Below are 20,723 nucleotides of genomic sequence, written 5' to 3' on the forward strand. Positions count from 1 at the left end.
AGTTTTCACAAATTTGAGCAAAAAAAAAATCAACCTACGAAAAAAGCGGAATGGCCCTAGCACTGGACTCAGAAACGAATCAACAATTGTATCTGAGTAAACCGCAATGCTAGATGAGGATAGGTCCAGTATTTTCCAGACCATAAAAAAAAAATATTGAGGTTTGCAAATTATGGAGCAGGCATAGGAATTGTCAGGGGAAAAATGAGAAGGGGTCGAATAGGATAAGGACACAATGGCAGAATAGTAAAGAAAGGGACGAATTAGGAAGGGGCGCAATGTGAATGGATTAGGGCCAAGTGCGCAAACCACACCCCCATTCTGTGTCACAACCTGTATTCTGGATACGATGAGATTTGGTGTGAATTTGGAAGGGGTGATGTGGTAATAAACCATTTTGATGAAATATTTGGTCAAAATGTAGGAAAGACCTTAAAAGATAAAGGGAAGACAAAACAGAACTGTTAAAATAATACTATTTTATCACCATCATCATGATTATACATTTTATAGAAACAATTACAATAATTTAATCATTATATACAATTCCTTTTTTCATTATTATACACAGAACATCAAAATCTACTCACAATCCTGAATATGCTTATGCTTTGAATTGTGTCCCCATTTGAGCTTTCAAATACATGATAAAACTCATCTTTATACAATAATATCACAATACATTTCCTTTCCAGAAATGCAAGACTTATCATCACACTGGTAGTGTTGCATTTACTGTCTTTGATGCGGCTGCGTAGAATACTTTAGTAAAAAATTTCAGTCCTGTTTGTCCTCCTGGTATGTAGCTCACAAAATACCTGAAATAGATTTGATTGGGTTAAACTTTGAAATGACAGGAATATATGCTGGCGGACAATTATAAGATATAATCCTACATGACCGAAGTACAACATTCACTTGCAAAAACAAATGTCAAAGTCTAGACATTATGATAGAAAATATAGCTCTATTTGGTGGTTCATAATTTACATGATAGTGGGCATTGGATGTGATTCATTATCATATGTTTAGGTATACAAAAACAAAGATCTATCAATATCACTAGATTTGAGAGCTTCTGACACATTACTTCTAAATACTAAGATCTGACACAAAATATTACTGTTAACTTTTTTAAATTTACCTACCACACTAAAGCTATTATTTGGGCAAATGCAAATATGATTGTAAATAATGTCTTATGAACCTACAAAATAACAAACAGAAAATGAATCATAATAAAAAAGATAAAAAAATAAAACCACATGCATATACAAACTATTTGTATTCTATAATTTGTGGGTTTCTTTAAAACAATTTTTGAGAAAATAACTATTTTGTTAAATGATTGTATTCAAACTATCTTGAAGTAAATCCTATCTGCAGTTCTTTCTGCAGCAATAATCCATAATGTATGAATGAAAATTATCTATCCACATACCCATAAAGAAAAATATAATGTTGCAAACATAGTACCAAAATAAGCTATAGTAAATGGTAATCTGGGACCAGAAAATAGATGCTTTACGTGGTGAACTGGGCCCCATAAAAATGAAAACCTGAAATGAAAGAAATGTAAACAAAACAAAACTAGATCCACAGGCTTCGCGAGGTTCTGATGCAGTGCGTAACAGTTTTGATTTTAAGCTTAAAACTGTGCCGCAAAGTATCGTAACAGTAACATAATTTCCTATCATAATCAACTGGATATAGATCGCCCAAATGCAAAGCATATTCGACAAATCGCTTCAACTCACATTGCATTCAACAACAGTTGAAGGGAGCAAACTACCTTTATCGTTTAGACCACAAAAAAACTTACAAGAGGAAAACCGACTTTTTCAAGATAAAATTTATCAATTTCAAATGGTGATAAAATTGGAAGTAAACACCGTACAATAAACGTTAATATACTATTGGAAAGATCTCGTCGAGAGCTATCAAAATTGTTCGGGTCACATGATCACCATAGGTCAAGGTCACGATATACGATCCTTCAAAGTATTCATATTTTTCAACCGGAAATAAATAAAGAGCAAAATCAAAATTCAAAAATCAGTTTTAGCCATTGTCCATGGCTCATTTCCGGTTGGTCAAACTGGTGCCAATTTACATTTAACAAATAATTATTCATTTTTTTGACCAGAAAACAACAACATACAGTCTGTGGCATGTTGCCATCTTAGAAAACAAGCGAAGGTAAAATTCGAAAAAAAAAAAAAAAAGATAGCTTGCCAGGCAAGGTAACATACGCCCACTGGCAGCTGTCAGAAATGATTAAACAGTCTTTAGTGACTACAGGGTTGCACAATATAGCTAATAGAGTGAAACGTCAAGTCAGACACGATATTTCGGTGAAATATTATCCGATCATCTCGAAAATCGATAGGGATCATGTTCATAATGACATTGACATACAAAATAAAAATCAAAAGAATCTGTAAACAATTGTAGCCTGTAGAGTGAGCACAAGTTGCACAATATAGCTAATAGAGTAAAACGTCAGGTCAGACACGATATTTCGGTGAAAAATTATCCGATCATCATGAAAATCGATAGATCATCATGAAAATCAATAGGGATCATCTTCATAACGACATAGACATACAAAATCAAAAGAATCTGTAAAGAATTGTAGCCTGTAGAGTGAGCACGAGATGCACAATATAGCTAATAGAGTAAAACGTCAAGTCAGACACGATATTTCGGTGAAAAATTATCCGATCATCACGAAAATCAATAGGGATCATCTTCATAATGACATTGACACAAAAAATAAAAATCAAAAGAATCTGTAAAAAATTGTAGCCTGTAGAGTGAGCACGAGTTGCACAATATAGCTAATAGAGTAAAAAATCAAGTCAGACACGATATTTCGGTGAAAAATTATCCGATCATCACGAAAATCAATAGGGATCATCTTCATATTGACATTGACACACAAAATAAAAATCAAAAGAATCTGTAAAAAATTGTAGCCTGTAGAGTGAGCACGAGTTGCACAATATAGCTAATAGAGAAAAACGTCAAGTCAGACACGATATTTCGGTGAAAAATTATCCGATCATCACAAAAATCAATAGGGATCATCTTCATAATGACATTGACACACAAAATAAAAATCAAAAGAATCTGTAAAAAATTGTAGCCTGTAGAGTGAGCACGAGTTGCACAATATAGCTAATAGAGTAAAAAATCAAGTCAGACACGATATTTCGGTGAAAAATTATCCGATCATCACGAAAATCAATAGGGATCATCTTCATAACAACATTGACATACAAAATAAAAATCAAAAGAATCCATAAAGAACTGTAGCCTGTAGAGTGAGCACGAGCCAAATGTGAACGGACGGACCGAAAATATTTAAATTTTTACTTACGATGAAATGACAAAAATACTTCCTAAGGTGTACAAGGCAGCAAATTTTCTAGCTTTAAATGCTAACATTGGCAGATATAGTCCAGCCTGAAAAAAATAATAAGTTATATCTCTTAATTAATATATGTGATTAAACAATATCAATGATATCCATGGTTTCCTTTATGAGCCTAGGTCTGTTTTTATACGCCCACATGGAAATGTGGACGTATATTACCAGTGCCCCTGTCCATCTGTCCACATTTCTTGTATGCACGATATAGACTACAGCTGATCTTGATGAAACTTAATATGCATGTATATATTGATGAGATCTGGGTGAAGTTCGAAATTGGTAATAATCAGATGAACTGTTTCAGAGTTATTGTCCTTGACTTAGTAAAAACGCATAAAATTTGGCTTGTATGCATGATAAAGGCTAAAAATTTTATTTGATCTTGATGAAACTTAGCATGCTTGTAGATATTTAAAAGACCTAAAAGTTCTGAATTGTTACTAATTGGAAGAATGGTTTCAGAGTTATTGCCCTTGATTTAGTATAAACGTGTTGAATTTGCCTTTATGCACGATAAAGACTGAAATTTTTATCTGATCTTGATGAAACTTAGTATGCTTGTAGATATTTATAAGACCTCAGTCAAGTTCTAAATTGGTACTAATCGGATGGTCGGTTTAAGAGTTATTGCCCTTGATTTAGTAAAATGCGTTGAATTTGGCTTGTATGCACGATAAAGGTTGCAATTTTTATACGCCCACACGTAAGAGTGCTAAAGATTGTTTAAGACAGCTGCCAGTGGGCGTATGTTACCTTGCCTGGCAAGCTATCTTTATCTGATCTTGATGAAACTTGGGATGCATGTATATATTGATGAGATCTCAATCAAGTTTGAAAATGGTAATAATCGGATAAACAGTTTCAGAGTTATTGCCCTTGACTTAGTAAAAACGCATTAAATTTGACTTGTATCCATAATAATGGCTAAAAATTTACTTGATCTTGAAGAAATTTAGTATGCTTGTAGATATTGATAAGACCTCAGTCAAGTTCTAAATTGGTACTAATCGGACGGTTTCAGAGTAATTGCCCTAGATTTAGTAAAAATAGGATAAATTTGCCTTGTAAGCTCGATAAAGGCTACTATTTTGATCCATAGTATGTATGTATATATTGATGAGATTTCGGTCAAGTTCAGTAAAGCTTAAAATTAGTAACAATCGGATGATTGGTGTCATTTATTAAACCACTACAGACTTTGTTATCATTTCTGACAACTGGTAGTGGGTGTATGTTACCTTGCTTGGCAAGCTATCTTTTATATTAAATAAAATAAAGTTCACTAAAAATCCTGGAAGTGAGTTAAAAATACTTACCAGTGAAAAACAAAAAGTACCCATTAATAAACAAACAATAAAACCAATGATTCTCTGTTGTTTGCCCTGAAAAACAATCTCAATGGTTGAAGAATCCTTTAAGTTGAATTATTAAAGACAATGCAACATCAAAAATAAATTTCATTAATGAAATAAGAAATGACAGGTACAACTATTGAATAAATTATTTAGTACGAATTGTGAAAATTGTGTCAGTGGCTTCTGATCCACAGTTTGCTAATCCTGGGTTACAAATTGAAATATATACAGTCTGGTGGCCCAATTTCATGAGCACTGTAATTTGTGTAACTTTGAAAATGATATATTATTCATATGTGCAACCTCCTCATTTGCATATTTTGATAATCATGGGTTATCTCTACAACATCAACCCGTAGAATTTTTTGTTCAAGCATGGTCAAATCTATTACTTGTTTTAACATTATAAAAATAGCGAATTTTAGTTATTAAGGTACCAAATACCATCGGCCAAATTTCCTTATAATCCCATGCTGTAATTGGAATTCCAAATGTCGTCTGCCAGAATATATTGAAGTGAACAAAGTAAAGTAACAAACTAGTAGATTCCATGTCAGCAGAAAATATCAATGGCCCACAACATCTTAAATCTTAAAAATATTGTAAGTTGTTGATCTTCGAAAGAATTGTCATTAGTTATAATTAATTGGTATTAAAGATAAATACCGGTACTAAGAAAAGAACTTTATATCACTGGTTATCTGCATTTAAACAAGACATTTCTAGCATGACTTATTGATCAAACATATTTCACAAACATAGGTGACATATTTTGCAGCCGTTGTCGAGTTGTTTTCTCATGACATGTGGTTCAAAGTGAGGGATCCACAAAGAAAAAAGACACAAGCCAATTTTAACTATTTTATTGAATATCTAAAGAAACATCTAAGACATAGGCTAAAAGAAATTTTTTTTTTAATTTTGAGAAAATTTTAGGAAATAAATCCTAATATGCACAAATATAGGTTCAACTTGTAGAGTTAGTATAATTATCTATTCTAAAGTCCAACAACTGTAGACCTATTTCAACTATGTTGTAATTAAGCCAATAATATTCAGACAGGTTGATTTCTTACAACTAGAAATTTGTTTGTTGACTATTTTATCTTAGTCTTCATGAACTATGAAGTCTTGGTCAACAAGAAGTTGATGCAGGGTTAAGGGTCAAAGCCCACAATTCACAATTTTTGTAATACTATAGGCGGTTACAGTGGTTTCCCCCTTTTACAAGTTCTTCCAAAGTGGTTTCACCCCAGTGGTTTCCTTCCCTATATATAGAGTGGTGTAACCTATTTTTCGTGGATATAAGGATTCAACACCGAATTTCGTCAAAGTTAAAAAAACGAAAAAAAAATTTTGTGTCTTAGATATTTCCTCAGATATTCTACAAAATAATAGAAATTGGTTTATTTCGATTTTCTTAATGAATCCTTAACTTTGACCCATATTTCATGAGCAACCAACTGGGGAACTGCGGCAGAATGCGTCACCTATTTTCGTGTACAATGTTTGATCTATAAATAAGTCTAGAAAAACATCTTGTATGGATACCGGGTGGTATAATTAACTTCTCTTAGTATTTATCTTTAATATCAATTCATTATAACTAGTAACAATTCCTACAAAGAACCACGATTTAAAAAAAAAATAGTGACTGACAAAAAATGATACGTATCATGATTTATTGCTAAAAGTCACTGAAACAACATAAGAATATGGTCCACTTTGTATTCCATAGAAATTTTCTGCTGACACACTATCCCCTAGTTGATCACGTGACTTCATTCGTTGGATTATATTCTAGCTGACGACACTTGGAATTCTGATTACCGCTCGGGATTATAATGAAATTTGGCCGATAAAAAATGGTGACGTTTGGTAATAAGTGAAATCCGCCATTTAGTATTTGTCAAAGTATACATTAATACATTTTACCTTGCTTGAAATTACTGGATTCATTCTACTAGCTGACATTGTACAGGAAACCCATTATTATTAAAATAAACTAATGCGGAGGTCGCTCACGTAAAATATTAATCATTTCCGAAAATCTACGAATAACAGGTTTCCACGAAATTAGGTTACTTGACTGTAATGTAAGCTTAGTAGGGTACCAGTATGTAAAGATGGAGAAATTGATTTAATAACATATTTAATTTCATTTTAGATGTATACATTCACAATATATTATATTATTTAAATATATATCCAGTAGGATTAAAAAGAGGTGGAAATTACTGGGGAGGTGGGGAGGGGGGGGGGGGGGACTACTAGGCAGGAACTTGTAAAGGGGGGAACCACTACATGCCCCCAAATACAAAAGGCCTACCAAACTCGGAAGAAGCGGGTCGTTCTGGGCTTGCTGAAACCAGGCATTTGCTGATTCATTTGACATCATATCTTCCTCAGTAGGAGGTTTTCTGAACCATGCCATTCCTGGCATCCTGGACGTCGGTTTTCCCGACGATCCATCGATCAGAGGCTGAGTACTGGAAGATCTGGATAAATAACTTTGTAAATTCTTATTTAAGTCGGCCATGTTGGCAAATTGTGGATCGAAGTCAGATTTTTCCGAAACGATACAAATTTAAATTGAATAATATTTGAAAGAAAAGAAAAATGTCCGTACAAATTGATTTACATCTTCAAAAAAACATTCATTAGAGATACTATATATTACAAATATCAAATGGTTAAATTTCACATAATTAAACAATTATTCCGTTTTATTACTAGTTTTCAAAAATTATTAAACTCACATAATGAAGCACACTCGGCTGCAGCGTATTATTGTTTTCATTGCTTAATGAACGAATGAGACAAATGAATCGTAAAGGCAATCTTTTAAACTCTGTCACTAGTGCCCATCTAAAAAAAAAAGACTCAAAGGAACAGATTCGCCATTTCGGGTGCCAAACAGCGTGTGTAAAAATGGTATCTGTTCAGCTTAGATAAACGGCCATAGTATTCACAGCTTACATCAGCATCAGGGACGCAGATCGCTTTTTCAATGCGAGGGGTAGGGGGGGGGGGGGGGGGCAGTGGCGTACGCAGGATCTATTCAAAGGGGATCGAATTCGATTGCTGAGTATAGCGATCGACATGAGAACACTTCAGTTTAGCTGGTGACACCGTATCGATATCTTTATAGCTCTCAGAAATATTATAGAAAAGAAAGGCACCTTCTTGTATGTTACTGAATTTTCCAGTCATCCAGCGGGTGTCCACGACATAGGAGAAAATTAATTTTGAATTAAAAACTTCAATTTTCACATGGGTGATCTATAGGGCGACCGATACCTTTCAACCAATCAAATTTAATGTCAAGGCATGTCCTCTCAGTGGCGGTCCGCCATTTGTACTGATCACATGATATTATGATCGACGGAAATATACGCACGATAAAATTCGCTACCTGTGCACCTTCGTAACGGCGCGTCTGTGAGTGGAGATGGGTCCCAAAACGAACGAATGGTCTTTCTGTCTCTCAACCATTAATTGTTGGAATAGTGCGCCACAGGCACTTTTTTATGTTCTCGGATGCCAAATTGTGCCTATTTTACGTCCATTACAGACATTCTACTATCATGTCATAACCATAGTTATATAATAAGTTATATTTATAACTCCAACAATGTCCTGTGAAATAACAAATATGCAGTCATCCAGATAAAATATAATGGTGCCTCATATATTATGGTATAATAAAGGAAAGCGATTACTACATAGAAAATAAATTGTTTCATAAAATTCTTCATAAAAAAAAATAGAATAGGCTAGATATTATTGTGTAAATTGAAATGTTTACATGAGGTTATGGTTGAGATAGCAATATAGTGAGGTAGTTAGTGAGGTGAATATAGTTGCTAATCTATGGTCTATGCATCCATTTTCTGTGAACCGAGTTGCCGTTATTTATTATTTTATGGGTCCGCCGATTGTATTACTGTAACCGAGTACAATGTATTTGACAATAACAGCGCCATCTAACGGGATCATAGAATTGTTTTGACAGAGTGTATTCTAAATGTGTATATTAGACGAGTGATGATTTAAAACGCATAATGGAGCCAAAATCCTTTATAAATGTCTGACGACTTTTTCGACATTATGTCCAACACAAACGACCGTCTTCGCCTGAAAGATAAGATCTTGTCCAATGTTGCGAAAGCCATAAAAGCAGTGAGTGAAAATTATTATTCGTTTTCTTTGACATTATCATTGTGTCACATGATGACATCATGATCGACTATCTTTATGATGGGAATGATTGTCAATTTTCAATCAGATGAAACTCAGTTGATATCTTATTATGTCTATGAAAATGCAAACACATAACCTATTGAACTTTATTAAAACCTGTACATGCAAATTATGATATACAAATTGTAATATTGTAAGCTTATACTTACCTATTAGGTCTAGCAAGATCCATAAAATAGATTATTTTCCATTCCAATTATTTTATTATCATTAATATCAATATCAATTGATCATTAGCTAATTTGGCTACACTCTTTTTAATTTCTTTAAAGGGACAGGTACATCCATTTGACTAGGAAGAAACATCTGTTTCATTCCAACCTCTGAAAGCTATATTTTACAGTTTTCAGTTGGAGTAGAGTAAAAAAAAATAGACCCTGTTGTAATGAGATTTTGCACACCGAATGTGCTTAATCGTCCAAATAGCTATCATAGACTGGAATAAAGGCGGATAGTTTTTAGTTGAGAAATTATGCTATTTTCATGCAGATTTAGTCTACTTCTGATGACTATTAACATATATTCATGACACAAATTAACCCCTAAGGTCAAAAATGGCAAACCATAAATATTGCACACCATACTTAATCATTTTTAGAATAAGCTTTCTTATTTTCATCACAATACATCATCACTCTTATATGCAATTGTCCACATTGTCAGATTTTGTTTATCTAAATAAACACCCACAAATATATTAGACTCATTCACTCTTTTGAGAGAGTTTGGTGGCCCTGAAAAGGGCCGTTTAATTATTTGGGGCGAAGATGGCACCACACTTCTTTAATAGTTGGCTGGTACTCATTTCACCTTCACTGTACGTTGACCATATTTTAAAAAGTTTTCCTTGGGTGGTGCGGAATTTCCCCTCCGAAACAGATAATTCATCTGTATCGTTAATACAGATAATTGGTTGAGTATATAAAAAATAGTGGGCCGAATCGGTATAGGTCCGACACAGTAACGATCCGAGTTGGTAGTGTAATGAGTGGGCCGAAACGGTAACGGTCCGACCGGTCCTGATTCCAATAATCTGTGGAAACTATTTCTATTTTTAGATTCAGCAATACAGCTATTCCTATAGTGAAACAGGGTTGATTTTATCTAATACAGATTGGCAGTGTCACAAACTGTGTGAAAATCTGGATCATGCTTTACTACATGGGTAAGAATAATGAATAATAAAAGTCAGGTTTTGCATTTTGCACATATTGTAAATTGTTAGATTAGTGTTGACTCAATGCTAAAATATTTATTTTATTGTAAAGGTTGCAAATACCAAGAGTCCTAAGTACATTTTGGTTTGGATAGGTGTAAGGTTTATAAAATATTATGATTATTCATATATATTATATCAACTAATGCCATTTACATGAACGGATTTAATTTTTATTGCCAACTTACTATCCTACTCATATTGGTAGATTTTTTCATCTGCAAGCGTGAGTTGGGTACTTGTCAGTGGTCAATTCAAATTTGATGATTTAACCATATTCGAAGTTTTGTGAACATCTATTATCAGGTTACGCCACATCACAAATGGATATTGGAGAGTGGTTACAGAGTACACTAGGAAGGGCACAGTGAAAGAAATACAGAGATACAATAGAGTTACCACAAATCTTGGCAGAGGTAAGCTTAATTACAGTGGTTAATTTTTCATGTATTACATTTGTTATAGCCTACTAAATTCAATTCATAATTATCATAATACCGATAGTTGTGACCTTGAAATATTACGAAAGGAATGTTACTCTATTATTATTTAAGATTTAGGCCAAATAATTAAAGGATTAACTAGCTTAATATTGATTGTGATTAATCATTATATTTTGATAATAAGTGATAAGATTTAGGAATAAAAGATAAAATTAAGTGATCAATGTACCCTTTTATTTTAGGAAGAGCATGGTTATATTTAGCCCTTAATGAATGTCTACTAGAAAGTTATATAAGATGTTTAATGGAGGATGAAAAACATATTAAAAAGTATTATGTCAAGGAAGCGTTACTTCTAGATCAACAGGTAAGCTATGGTTACCTATAATTGCTATTATTTGTCATTGTCCAAACCAACGACTACCATTCGACTACCAATCAACAAGAAATACCATGATCAGAACGAGTTTGAAAGAATGAAGGAGACCGAGTAACTCACGCCACACCATCCAGGGCCGAGTTTCACCGCCATGTCATTCGACCCGACCAGATCTAACGAAGAATCAACAACCAAACCAACAACACCGAATCATCCAATTTGATCCAATCCAACTACCAACTACTACGACTACCAACAACTACCTAGTTTGCGATATCAGCATCCGCTGGAAGCGAACGTTAACTTGTCATCTACCAACCAACCAACCAACCATTGTCAGTGATAAGGGTGATTGAAAGTAACAAGTTACTATACAGCTTAAGGCTGTGATGTTAATAGTTAGTAATGGAAAAAAAACTTTGACTTGGTACTGCTATTTTAGTGTAGACTTTTGGAAACTCATGTATCAATCAAAGTGCTGTATATATTGTTTTTACAACCACTTTCACCAAATACTTTCTTTGAGCTGTAAAATGCTTAATAGCTAAGTGAGACAGTTATGAAAATAATGAAAATTCTATGCTTGTAACTACTTTATATAAATGATTTTGTTATTAATGCAAATGATGGAATGAGTCAAACTTCAGTATGGACAATGGTGCTTGTATGAAACTTATAAGTTACTGAAAGGGTTTAAATGTTTTCAGATGTCTCTAATTTGTTTTATTATTATTTTAGAGAATGAATGTATTATTGACATTGACATCTGGTTTAGATTTTGTTACATTCCAGTTAGACCCAGTAAGTTTGCTCAATATTCTTAAATAAAGAAACATATTGGAAACAAAACAAAAAGACTTTTTCTTAATGTGAATTTTTAAAGAAAGTCTTTTGGTCTTTATATATCTTAATTTAAAAAAACTACTGTCCCTACCATGATCCCAAATTTTGAAAATACTATGTCTCCAGCTATTTAAAGGATTTTTGCAGTGGACATATTTATCTCTGTGATCCACAATCTGATAAGCAAATGAAGTTTTAAGATATTTCACATTTTTGTTACAGAATGTACCATATTTAGATTTAGGAACAAGTCCACCTAAGCCTGTATTATCGTCAGGAATGTCTCAAGATGATAGAGTATCACTACATAGTATGGATAGCTATTGTGGTAGTCCTAGAATTAATGGTGTAGAGGTCAGTTGGGTCACTTTATGTAAAATCTTAAAAGTGTCTTGCAAGTTTGTAACAGACTTTGATGAAACTTGATATGCATATAGGACAAGATTGGACAATTTCTTTTGTCAATTTACCAACAGATGACATTGAGTATCCTTAATTAATACCATGTTTAAATTATGGGCTAAATGATGACTGAAACCTTTCATGCACTTGCATAATGTGTGCATAATTTCTCTTTTTCAGAGAATGGTTTCAACTCCTGATTCTAATAGACTATTAACTGATAGTGATACAGCCAGTCTGTCTAGTTTAGATACAACTAATGGAAGTACATCCACAGATAAATCACGGCAATGTTCATTATCATTAGACTCTGGTTGTCATCTAGATACACTAGGCCATCGTGCCAGACCATCAAGTATTACTCCTCCTACCGACACAATGTCTAACACTAGTCAAGGTGAAACAGATTCACGATTAAAACGAATTGAATCAATTTCTGTTGTTGATAATACAGAAGAACTGTCCAATGAATTGGAAATTGTTCATGTTAAATCTAAAAATTCGAAATCAAAAAGTTCAAAAAAGAGAAAAACTTCAAAGAAATTGATAAGCATAAATACTAGAACCAACTTTGTCAATTCTGAAGAGAATAATAATGAAGAACAGCTACATGGTTGTGATAAAGACAATTCAGATCCTAATACTCCTGTATCTATGGATAACAGTGTTAACTCTATAACTGAGACTGTCGACTTTCAAGACACCCCATCAATTGATAGTCCTCAGACTCCCAAATTAAAGTCTGATGACTTATTAGAACAGTTAAAAAAAGATTTGTCTCAACCAAATATACTTGAAAATTGTGTGATTAAATCTGAATTGAAAATTTATCCAGAACAAAGTGCAATTGTGAAGGATGTTGAAGAAAAGAATTTGTCAAACACTGATATACCTGATATACCTGATATTACTCAATTACATTCTAGTCCTGTCAAAAGTGTAGTAGAAAATATAAATTTTTCCAAAAAAACATTAAATTTAGAAACTAGTCTTCAAACAGATTCAGATAATAAAATATATGGTCTCTCCATTGACGTTCCGTCTGAGCCTGAGGTTGAAGAAAATCTTTATGAAATATATGGAGGAAGTTCTAATAAAGCTGTTGAAAATAATAATAGTACTAGTCAACAGAAACAGTCAGCTCTAGAAGATTATGTTAAGTTTATAGCTGGTGAAGAATTAAATGATGATAATGTTGATACATGTAGTTTTAATGATAGTCAAACAGATGATATTAAAAACTATGATATTGAATACCATATTAGGCAAGTTAATATTATCTTCCTCAAATCTGGAATTATTTAGAACTAAGACAACAGGCCATGTTTGGAGCATCAATATATGAATTGTGTATACATGATGTAGTGGCAATTCAGTACAGTTACATTAATGAAATGGCCACAAAATTTAACTCATTTTCAAGTATTTTTCCAGTGAAAACATTGATATTTTTATACACATGCATGATAATGTGGTCATATATTGTCGTCACCCCTGTCCATCTGTCAGCCTGTGTGTCCACAATTTGTTTTCATCTGATTTTAATGACATTTGGTGAGATCATCTATTACAGCGAGATCTTGGTTAAGTTTGAATTTGACGATTTTTCGATAAACTGGATTTGAGTTACTGCTTTTGACTTAATGAAAAAGCATCAAAATTTGTTGTTGATAGAGAGGACAGTTTATGTCAGAAAATAAAATTTTGTGTAAGCTTATTTCATTATATCAACAATTTCTTTGACAAATTTGACATGTCTTATTCATAATTGCAAATATAATTTGAATATTTTTCTGTTTTAATATTTTTATAGTATAGACAATAATACAATGCTTCATGTAATGTTGGATGTTTTTAAAGATGAAGATGAAAATTTCCTTAAGGTACTGTGTTAATTATGATTTTCTAAGTCATACTTTATCATGTGGTGTTTCCATAATATATCTTTTATATATATTTTTAAATAATGATCGGGATTTTTGAATTTTTGTGATAATATATAAAAGCTCAGAATGTTTTAAGATAAATGAGTATCACATGATATGATTAATCATTATGTGTATTTTTTAGATGTTGAGTTGTCGTCAAGGTCAAACAGAAGGTGATGTCATCATTGTGTTTGTGTTGATTACAGACAAGCATGTTTATTTATTAGATTATAAAACCGCTACCAAAAAATTCATTATTCAGTCATTTATTGCTTATCAAGATATAGATTTTATTGTGGTAGGTCTTATCTTTTTTATCTTATTCTTCAACATTTTCCCTGAAATAAGTTACTATGTATATTTGTATAGAAAAGTTGTTCATTATTGGACTTAATTCTACTGGGCTGTCAAATAATGGTTACTTTCATTGATGAAGTCTTTCAATGGAATTAAGTGTTCAGTTTCTTAATGTTATGAATTACTATTGATCATATTATAGGAGCACAGAAAGGACCTGTTTGTTAATATTATAGATATATTAGTTGTATTATAACAGCACAGTATAAATAACCAGTATGTTAATATTATAGATATATTAGTTCTATTATTACAGCACAGTATAAATAACCAGTATGTTAATATTATAGATATATCAGTTCTATTATTACAGCACATTATAAATAACCAGTATGTTAATATTATAGATATATTAGTTCTATTATTACAGCACAGTATAAATAACCAGTATGTTAATATTATAGATATATTAGTTCTATTATTACAGCACAGTATAAATAACCAGTATGTTAATATTATAGATATATTAGTTCTATTATTACAGCACAGTATAAATAACCAGTATGTTAATATTATAGATATATTAGTTCTATTATTACAGCACAGTATAAATAACCAGTATGTTAATATTATAGATATATTAGTTCTATTATTACAGCACAGTATAAATAACCAGTATGTTAATATTATAGCACAGTATAAATAACCAGTATGTTAATATTATAGATATATTAGTTCTATTATTACAGCACAGTATAAATAACCAGTATGTTAATATTATAGATATATTAGTTGTATTATAACAGCACAGTATAAATAACCAGTATGTTAATATTATAGATATATTAGTTCTATTATTACAGCACAGTATAAATAACCAGTATGTTAATATTATAGCACAGTATAAATAACCAGTATGTTAATATTATAGATATATTAGTTCTATTATTACAGCACAGTATAAATAACCAGTATGTTAATATTATAGATATATTAATTGTATTTTTACATTTTACAGCACAGTATAATATTTAACAGTTTTTAATGTTTTAAATATATTAATCTTATTATTAGAGCACAGTATAATTTACCAGTTTGTTAATATTATAAATATATTAATTCTATTATTACAGCACAGTATAATTTACTAGTATGTTAATTTTATAGATGAATATGCTAATTCTAATATTACAGCAGAGTATAAATAACCAGTATGTTGATTTAATAGATATGTAAATTCTATTATTACTTAACAGCTTAAATTACCAGATTGTGAGAATATAATTTCTGTTATTTTATTATTACAGCACAGCATAAATTATCAGTTCGTTAACATTGTATGTAGAAATAAACGTAACCAGTTTTGGTTAACAACAGGTGATGAAGTATTATCTAGGTTTGTACCAGTATTTTGTATTATTTTTATACGCTTACCGTCACCCATGTCCGTCCATCCGTCCAATTGCTCGTAATCACTCTACAAGACACAATTCTTGACGGATTTCGACGAAACTTGGTGTGAGTGTTTGAAATCACCCAATGATTAACCCTATTGAAAATCAGAAGAATCGAAAAATATTTAGAATGAGTTATTGCCCTTGTTGTTGGAAAACTCGTTCAATTTTTAGCTCGTAAACACTCTAGAAGGCACAATTCTTGACAAATTTTGACGAAACTTGATGTGAGTGTTTGTTATCATCCAAGGATAAACCCTATCAAAAATCAGAAAAATCGAAAAATATTTAGTATCAGTTATTGCCCATGTTCTTGAGAACATGTTAAATTTTGAGCTCATAAACATTCTAGAAGGCTCAATTCTTGACAGATTTTGATGAGACTTGGTGAAATTGTTTATTATCACCCATGGATGAACCCTATCGAAAATCAAAAAAAACAAAATATGTTTGATAGGAGTTATTGGCCTCGTTCTCGAAAACGCTTTAAAATTTTAGCTCTTAAACAATAAAAAGCATGATTCTTGCTGGATTTTGACAAAACTTGGTTTTATTATTCAGTACTGCACTGAAAATTGAATATTTGCCTTCTAGAGTTTTCACGAGCTAAAATTTGAACCCCTTTTCAAGAACAAGGGCAATAACTCATACTCAATATTATTCAGTATCACCCTAAAGAGTTCAAAAGAAGTGTATGACTGAAGGTTGAATATTCCATAATGGTGAGAGTTACTGTACTGCTAAATATTTTTATTCAAAATCAGAGCTGCCAGTGGGCGTAGATTACCTTGCCTGGCAAGCTATCTTATTAAATATACATTTATTCAACCTATCATTGTTCGAATTTTTAAGTAGAAAATAATTGAGCACTTCAACAAGACGGAACTTTAATGATATTAAAAGGAGTTGGTATTTTATTAATAATATGTTATTATTGATTAATGTTTTGTTCAATTGCAGATTGATAGTAGACACTATGTGTGAAGCAGTTGATGCTAGTGAACTAAAGATAAGGAAATTAGCTGTATTTGATGATGCTACAACCCAGAAAATATGTCTTAAAAAATATATAACACAGGAATGTCATTGTGAGGTATGGAATAGAATTAGTTATGAGCATTGTAGAATATCAAATATAAAATCTCTCATTGATATTATAAATTGTTTATATTAAATTGTGATTATGGCAACCCCACATGATTGAGTAAACTGATTTTAATGTGGTAAATATATATTTCTAAGGCAATATGTATGTTTTAAAGGAATCAGAAGCTACGCAAGAAATATACTCACTGGTATATTGGGAAGATCCTCATTCAAGGCAAGTGAAGACAGAAAGTTCATCAAAAGAAGGAAAGTTACTACAGAAAGTTAAAGATCCTTATAAAGGACCTGTATGGAAACCTGTTTATGTTGTTTTAAGGTTAGTAATTTCTGTGGTACTTTTGACAGTTGTGTGGAAAATATGGTCCTCTGATGTAAACTACACAATAATAATCTTTAATATTAAAACAGATAAATTTCTTTAAAAAATAGGAAAAGTTTTTGTTATTGCTGTTAATAAAATGAGTCTCTCAAAAAGTAATTCCAATTGTCAAGTGCTTTATACTAAAGTTTTAATGCAACTTGGTAAAATTTTGTTCATGAGTTCTTGGATGAGTTTCAAGCTCACAATATGCTTAGTGATTTTAACAAGTTAAATTTTTCATCAGTTTTGGGTAGAATTTTGTTGTCTAAAAAATTGACCAATTTGAAAAACAATATTATTCTGAAACTGCAACTGTTGGCCTATGTGACCATGCTATCTTTATTATTTAGAGATGGAATTTTGTGCATATTTAAAAGTAAGTCTGACAGTAAACCTGAAGGATATTTAAGAATGGGAGGTGACCAATGTGTCGGATGTCGTAGATCTCAATCTAGTGAGAAACATCACAGTATGGAGATTGTTGTATCTAAAGGTGATAGCTTGTTATTAGCTGCTAGTGACAATGCTGAAATGTGTGATTGGTTGATGTGTATGTGTCGAGCTGTCTCAGAAGGAATGCAGGTAATTTCTGTTAAAAGGATATTCCGCATTGTCATCGCCCCTGTCCGTCTGTCTGTCCACAACTGGCTTGTGAACGCAATAGAGACAACAGTTTTTATCTGATTGAATGAAATTTGGTGTGATTATCTATATTAGCGACATCTTGGACAAGGTTTTTGAGTAATTGCCCTTGACTTATGAAAAACACATCAAAATTTGGTTGTGAACACAATAAAGACTACAGTTTTCATCCAATTTAAATGAAATTTGGTGTTAATATGTATAATGATGATATCTTGAACAATTACGAAATTTGCCATTTTCCGATGAACGTTTTTTCAGTTATTGCCCTTGACTTGTGAACATAATAGAGACTACAGTTTTCAACTAATTTTAATGAAACTTAATGTTATGACATCTTGGTCAAGTTTGAATTTGACGATTTTTCGATAACGGTTTTTGAGTTATTGTCCTTGACTTGGATAAAATATTTCAAAATTTGTTCATAAACACAATAGAGACTACAGATTTCAAGTGATTTTTATGATGAATGTAATGAAATGAATGGAGTTTTACGTCTTTTTATTTATATTGATGAGATCTTGGCCAAGTTCAAATTTTCAACGATTTCTTAACAATTTTTGGCCCTGAGCTGAGAGCTGTGATAAATTTGGGTTATTGATATTGATTTTAAAAAATTTTATGGAATTACTAAGTATAAATTACTGGAAGTAAATATATCAATCATTGAAATCAAACTAATAAAAATTCTTTAATATGAGACTAAAGACTGTTGTATCATTTCTGACAGCTGCCAGTGGGCGTATGTTACCTTGCCTCGCAAGCTATCATTTCATTAAGAAATGACATTGACTATTGAACAGATGACTAAAATTAGTTCTATCAATCACTTTAAATCAGTAACAAATCATTAAGTACCAGTACCATACAAATCTGAATGGATAGATAGGAACTAGTTACTTAAACCGTTTCGGATATAGTACAGTAATAATTTATCTTTATGGTAGGTGTGACTTTACAATCTTGTTAATTAATTTTGATACGCCCACACGTAAGATGGGCGTATATTGTAATCAGTCTGTCGGTCGGTCCGTCCGTTCACATTTGGCTCGTGCTCACTCTACAGGCTACAGTTCTTTATGGATTCTTTTGATTTTTATTTTGTATGTCAATATCATTATGAAGATGATCCCTATTGATTTTCGTGATGATCGGATAATTTTTCACCGAAATATCGTGTCTGACTTGACGTTTTACTCTATTAGCTATATTGTGCATCTCGTGCTCACTCTACAGGCTACAATTTTTTACAGATTCTTTTGATTTTTATTTTGTGTGTCAATGTCATTATGAAGATGATCCCTATTGATTTTCGTGATGATCGGATAATTTTTCACCGAAATATCGTGTCTGACTTGACGTTTTACTCTATTAGCTATATTGTGCATCTCGTGCTCACTCTACAGGCTACAATTTTTTACAGATTCTTTCGATTTTTATTTTGTATGTCTATGTCGTTATGAAGATGATCCCTATTGATTTTCGTGATGATCTATCGATTTTCATAATGATCGGATAATTTTTCACCGAAATATCGTGTCTGACCTGACGTTTTACTCTATTAGCTATATTGTACAACTCGTGCTCACTCTACAGGCTACAATTGTTTACAGATTCTTTTGATTTTTATTTTGTATGTCAATGTCAGTATGAAGATGATCCCTATCGATTTTCGCGATGATCAGATAATTTTTCACCGAAATATCGTGTCTGACTTGACGTTTCACTCTATTAGCTATATTGTACAACCCTGTAGTCACTAAAGACTGTTTAATTATTTCTGACAGCTGCCAGTGGGCGTATGTTACCTTGCAACGCAAGCTATCTTTTATTTAAGTACAAGACACTGTATTCTTTGTTTACTGGGTATTGAAATATTTTAAAGGGACAGATGCGCCATTTTGGGGAGTTGATTTTGTTCCTGAAAATATGTAAATAGTCATCAGAAGTACTAGAAATGTACAGAAATAGCATAATTCCTTCAAAAATACTTCAAACTAGGAATTTTACCCACTATATATCACAGAGTATCTTAAATAGCCGAGTTCTCATTTTAACATTCAATAGCAGATAATTCTGGACACACATGGATTTAAAGGCTCAAATTTCGACGGTATGCTTTAAACACTATAACTAATTAGCTCAGCTAAAAAATTCATCTTTCTGAGACTAAAGTATGATTGGTGAAAACAAATGCCCTACCTGTCTGTCCCACTAGAATTAACATGATCTTACATTCAACAGGATGATGGTACACCATTCAGTTGTTTACCATGCTGTACAGTAGTCACTAGTAATAAAGTATTGATGTGTCATGAAGATGTGCAAACTAGTTTCTTCCGAACCTTAGGCAGTGCCAATATAGAAGATGTTACAGGAATAATATTAGATCCTGAAGATACAACCTATTGTTTATTAGTAAGTGAGCTTCCTGCAATCAATTGTATCAAATTTCAGTAATTTTGGGGTTTTCTAAAACACCTAGAACAGTCCAAATATCTCTAAATTTTTCCAATTTTTATACGCCCACACTAAAGATGGGCGTATATTGTAATCACCCCGTCAGTCCGTCCGTCCATTCAGATTTGGCTCGTGCT

General features: G+C 32.1%; 3 protein-coding genes across 3 annotated transcripts in view; 2 read left to right on the forward strand and 1 right to left on the reverse strand.

Moving 5' to 3' along the window:
- Positions 1 to 466: 466 nt before the first annotated feature.
- LOTGIDRAFT_192494 (hypothetical protein) lies at positions 467 to 7,327 on the reverse strand. The gene is made up of 6 exons (XM_009061182.1): positions 7,121 to 7,327; positions 4,753 to 4,818; positions 3,383 to 3,468; positions 1,442 to 1,559; positions 1,149 to 1,207; positions 467 to 818 (listed from the first exon to the last, which is right to left on the reverse strand). The coding sequence occupies exons 1-6, from the start codon at positions 7,232 to 7,234 to the stop codon at positions 713 to 715; spliced, it is 549 nt and encodes a 182-aa protein (XP_009059430.1). The 5' UTR covers positions 7,235 to 7,327; the 3' UTR covers positions 467 to 712.
- A 1,574-nt stretch (positions 7,328 to 8,901) lies between these two features.
- On the forward strand, positions 8,902 to 11,920 carry LOTGIDRAFT_124302 (hypothetical protein; the record flags this gene model as incomplete). The annotated part of the gene is made up of 5 exons (XM_009061183.1): positions 8,902 to 8,973; positions 10,113 to 10,219; positions 10,577 to 10,686; positions 10,956 to 11,080; positions 11,831 to 11,920. The coding sequence occupies 5 exons, from the start codon at positions 8,902 to 8,904 to the stop codon at positions 11,918 to 11,920; spliced, it is 504 nt and encodes a 167-aa protein (XP_009059431.1).
- Positions 11,921 to 14,145: 2,225 nt separating this feature from the next.
- Positions 14,146 to 20,723, forward strand: part of LOTGIDRAFT_124124 (hypothetical protein) — a gene marked incomplete at both ends in the record, with an annotated part of 7,847 nt that continues 1,269 nt past the window's right edge. Inside the window, 7 exons of the mRNA XM_009061184.1 lie at positions 14,146 to 14,220; positions 14,408 to 14,563; positions 15,870 to 15,958; positions 16,977 to 17,109; positions 17,279 to 17,439; positions 17,835 to 18,066; positions 20,371 to 20,544. Coding sequence (XP_009059432.1) covers positions 14,146 to 14,220; positions 14,408 to 14,563; positions 15,870 to 15,958; positions 16,977 to 17,109; positions 17,279 to 17,439; positions 17,835 to 18,066; positions 20,371 to 20,544 — 1,020 coding nt within the window. The remainder of the gene's footprint in view (positions 14,221 to 14,407; positions 14,564 to 15,869; positions 15,959 to 16,976; positions 17,110 to 17,278; positions 17,440 to 17,834; positions 18,067 to 20,370; positions 20,545 to 20,723) is intronic.

Source organism: Lottia gigantea, assembly GCF_000327385.1.
Source record: "Lottia gigantea unplaced genomic scaffold LOTGIsca_46, whole genome shotgun sequence".
NCBI lineage: Eukaryota > Metazoa > Mollusca > Gastropoda > Lottiidae > Lottia > Lottia gigantea.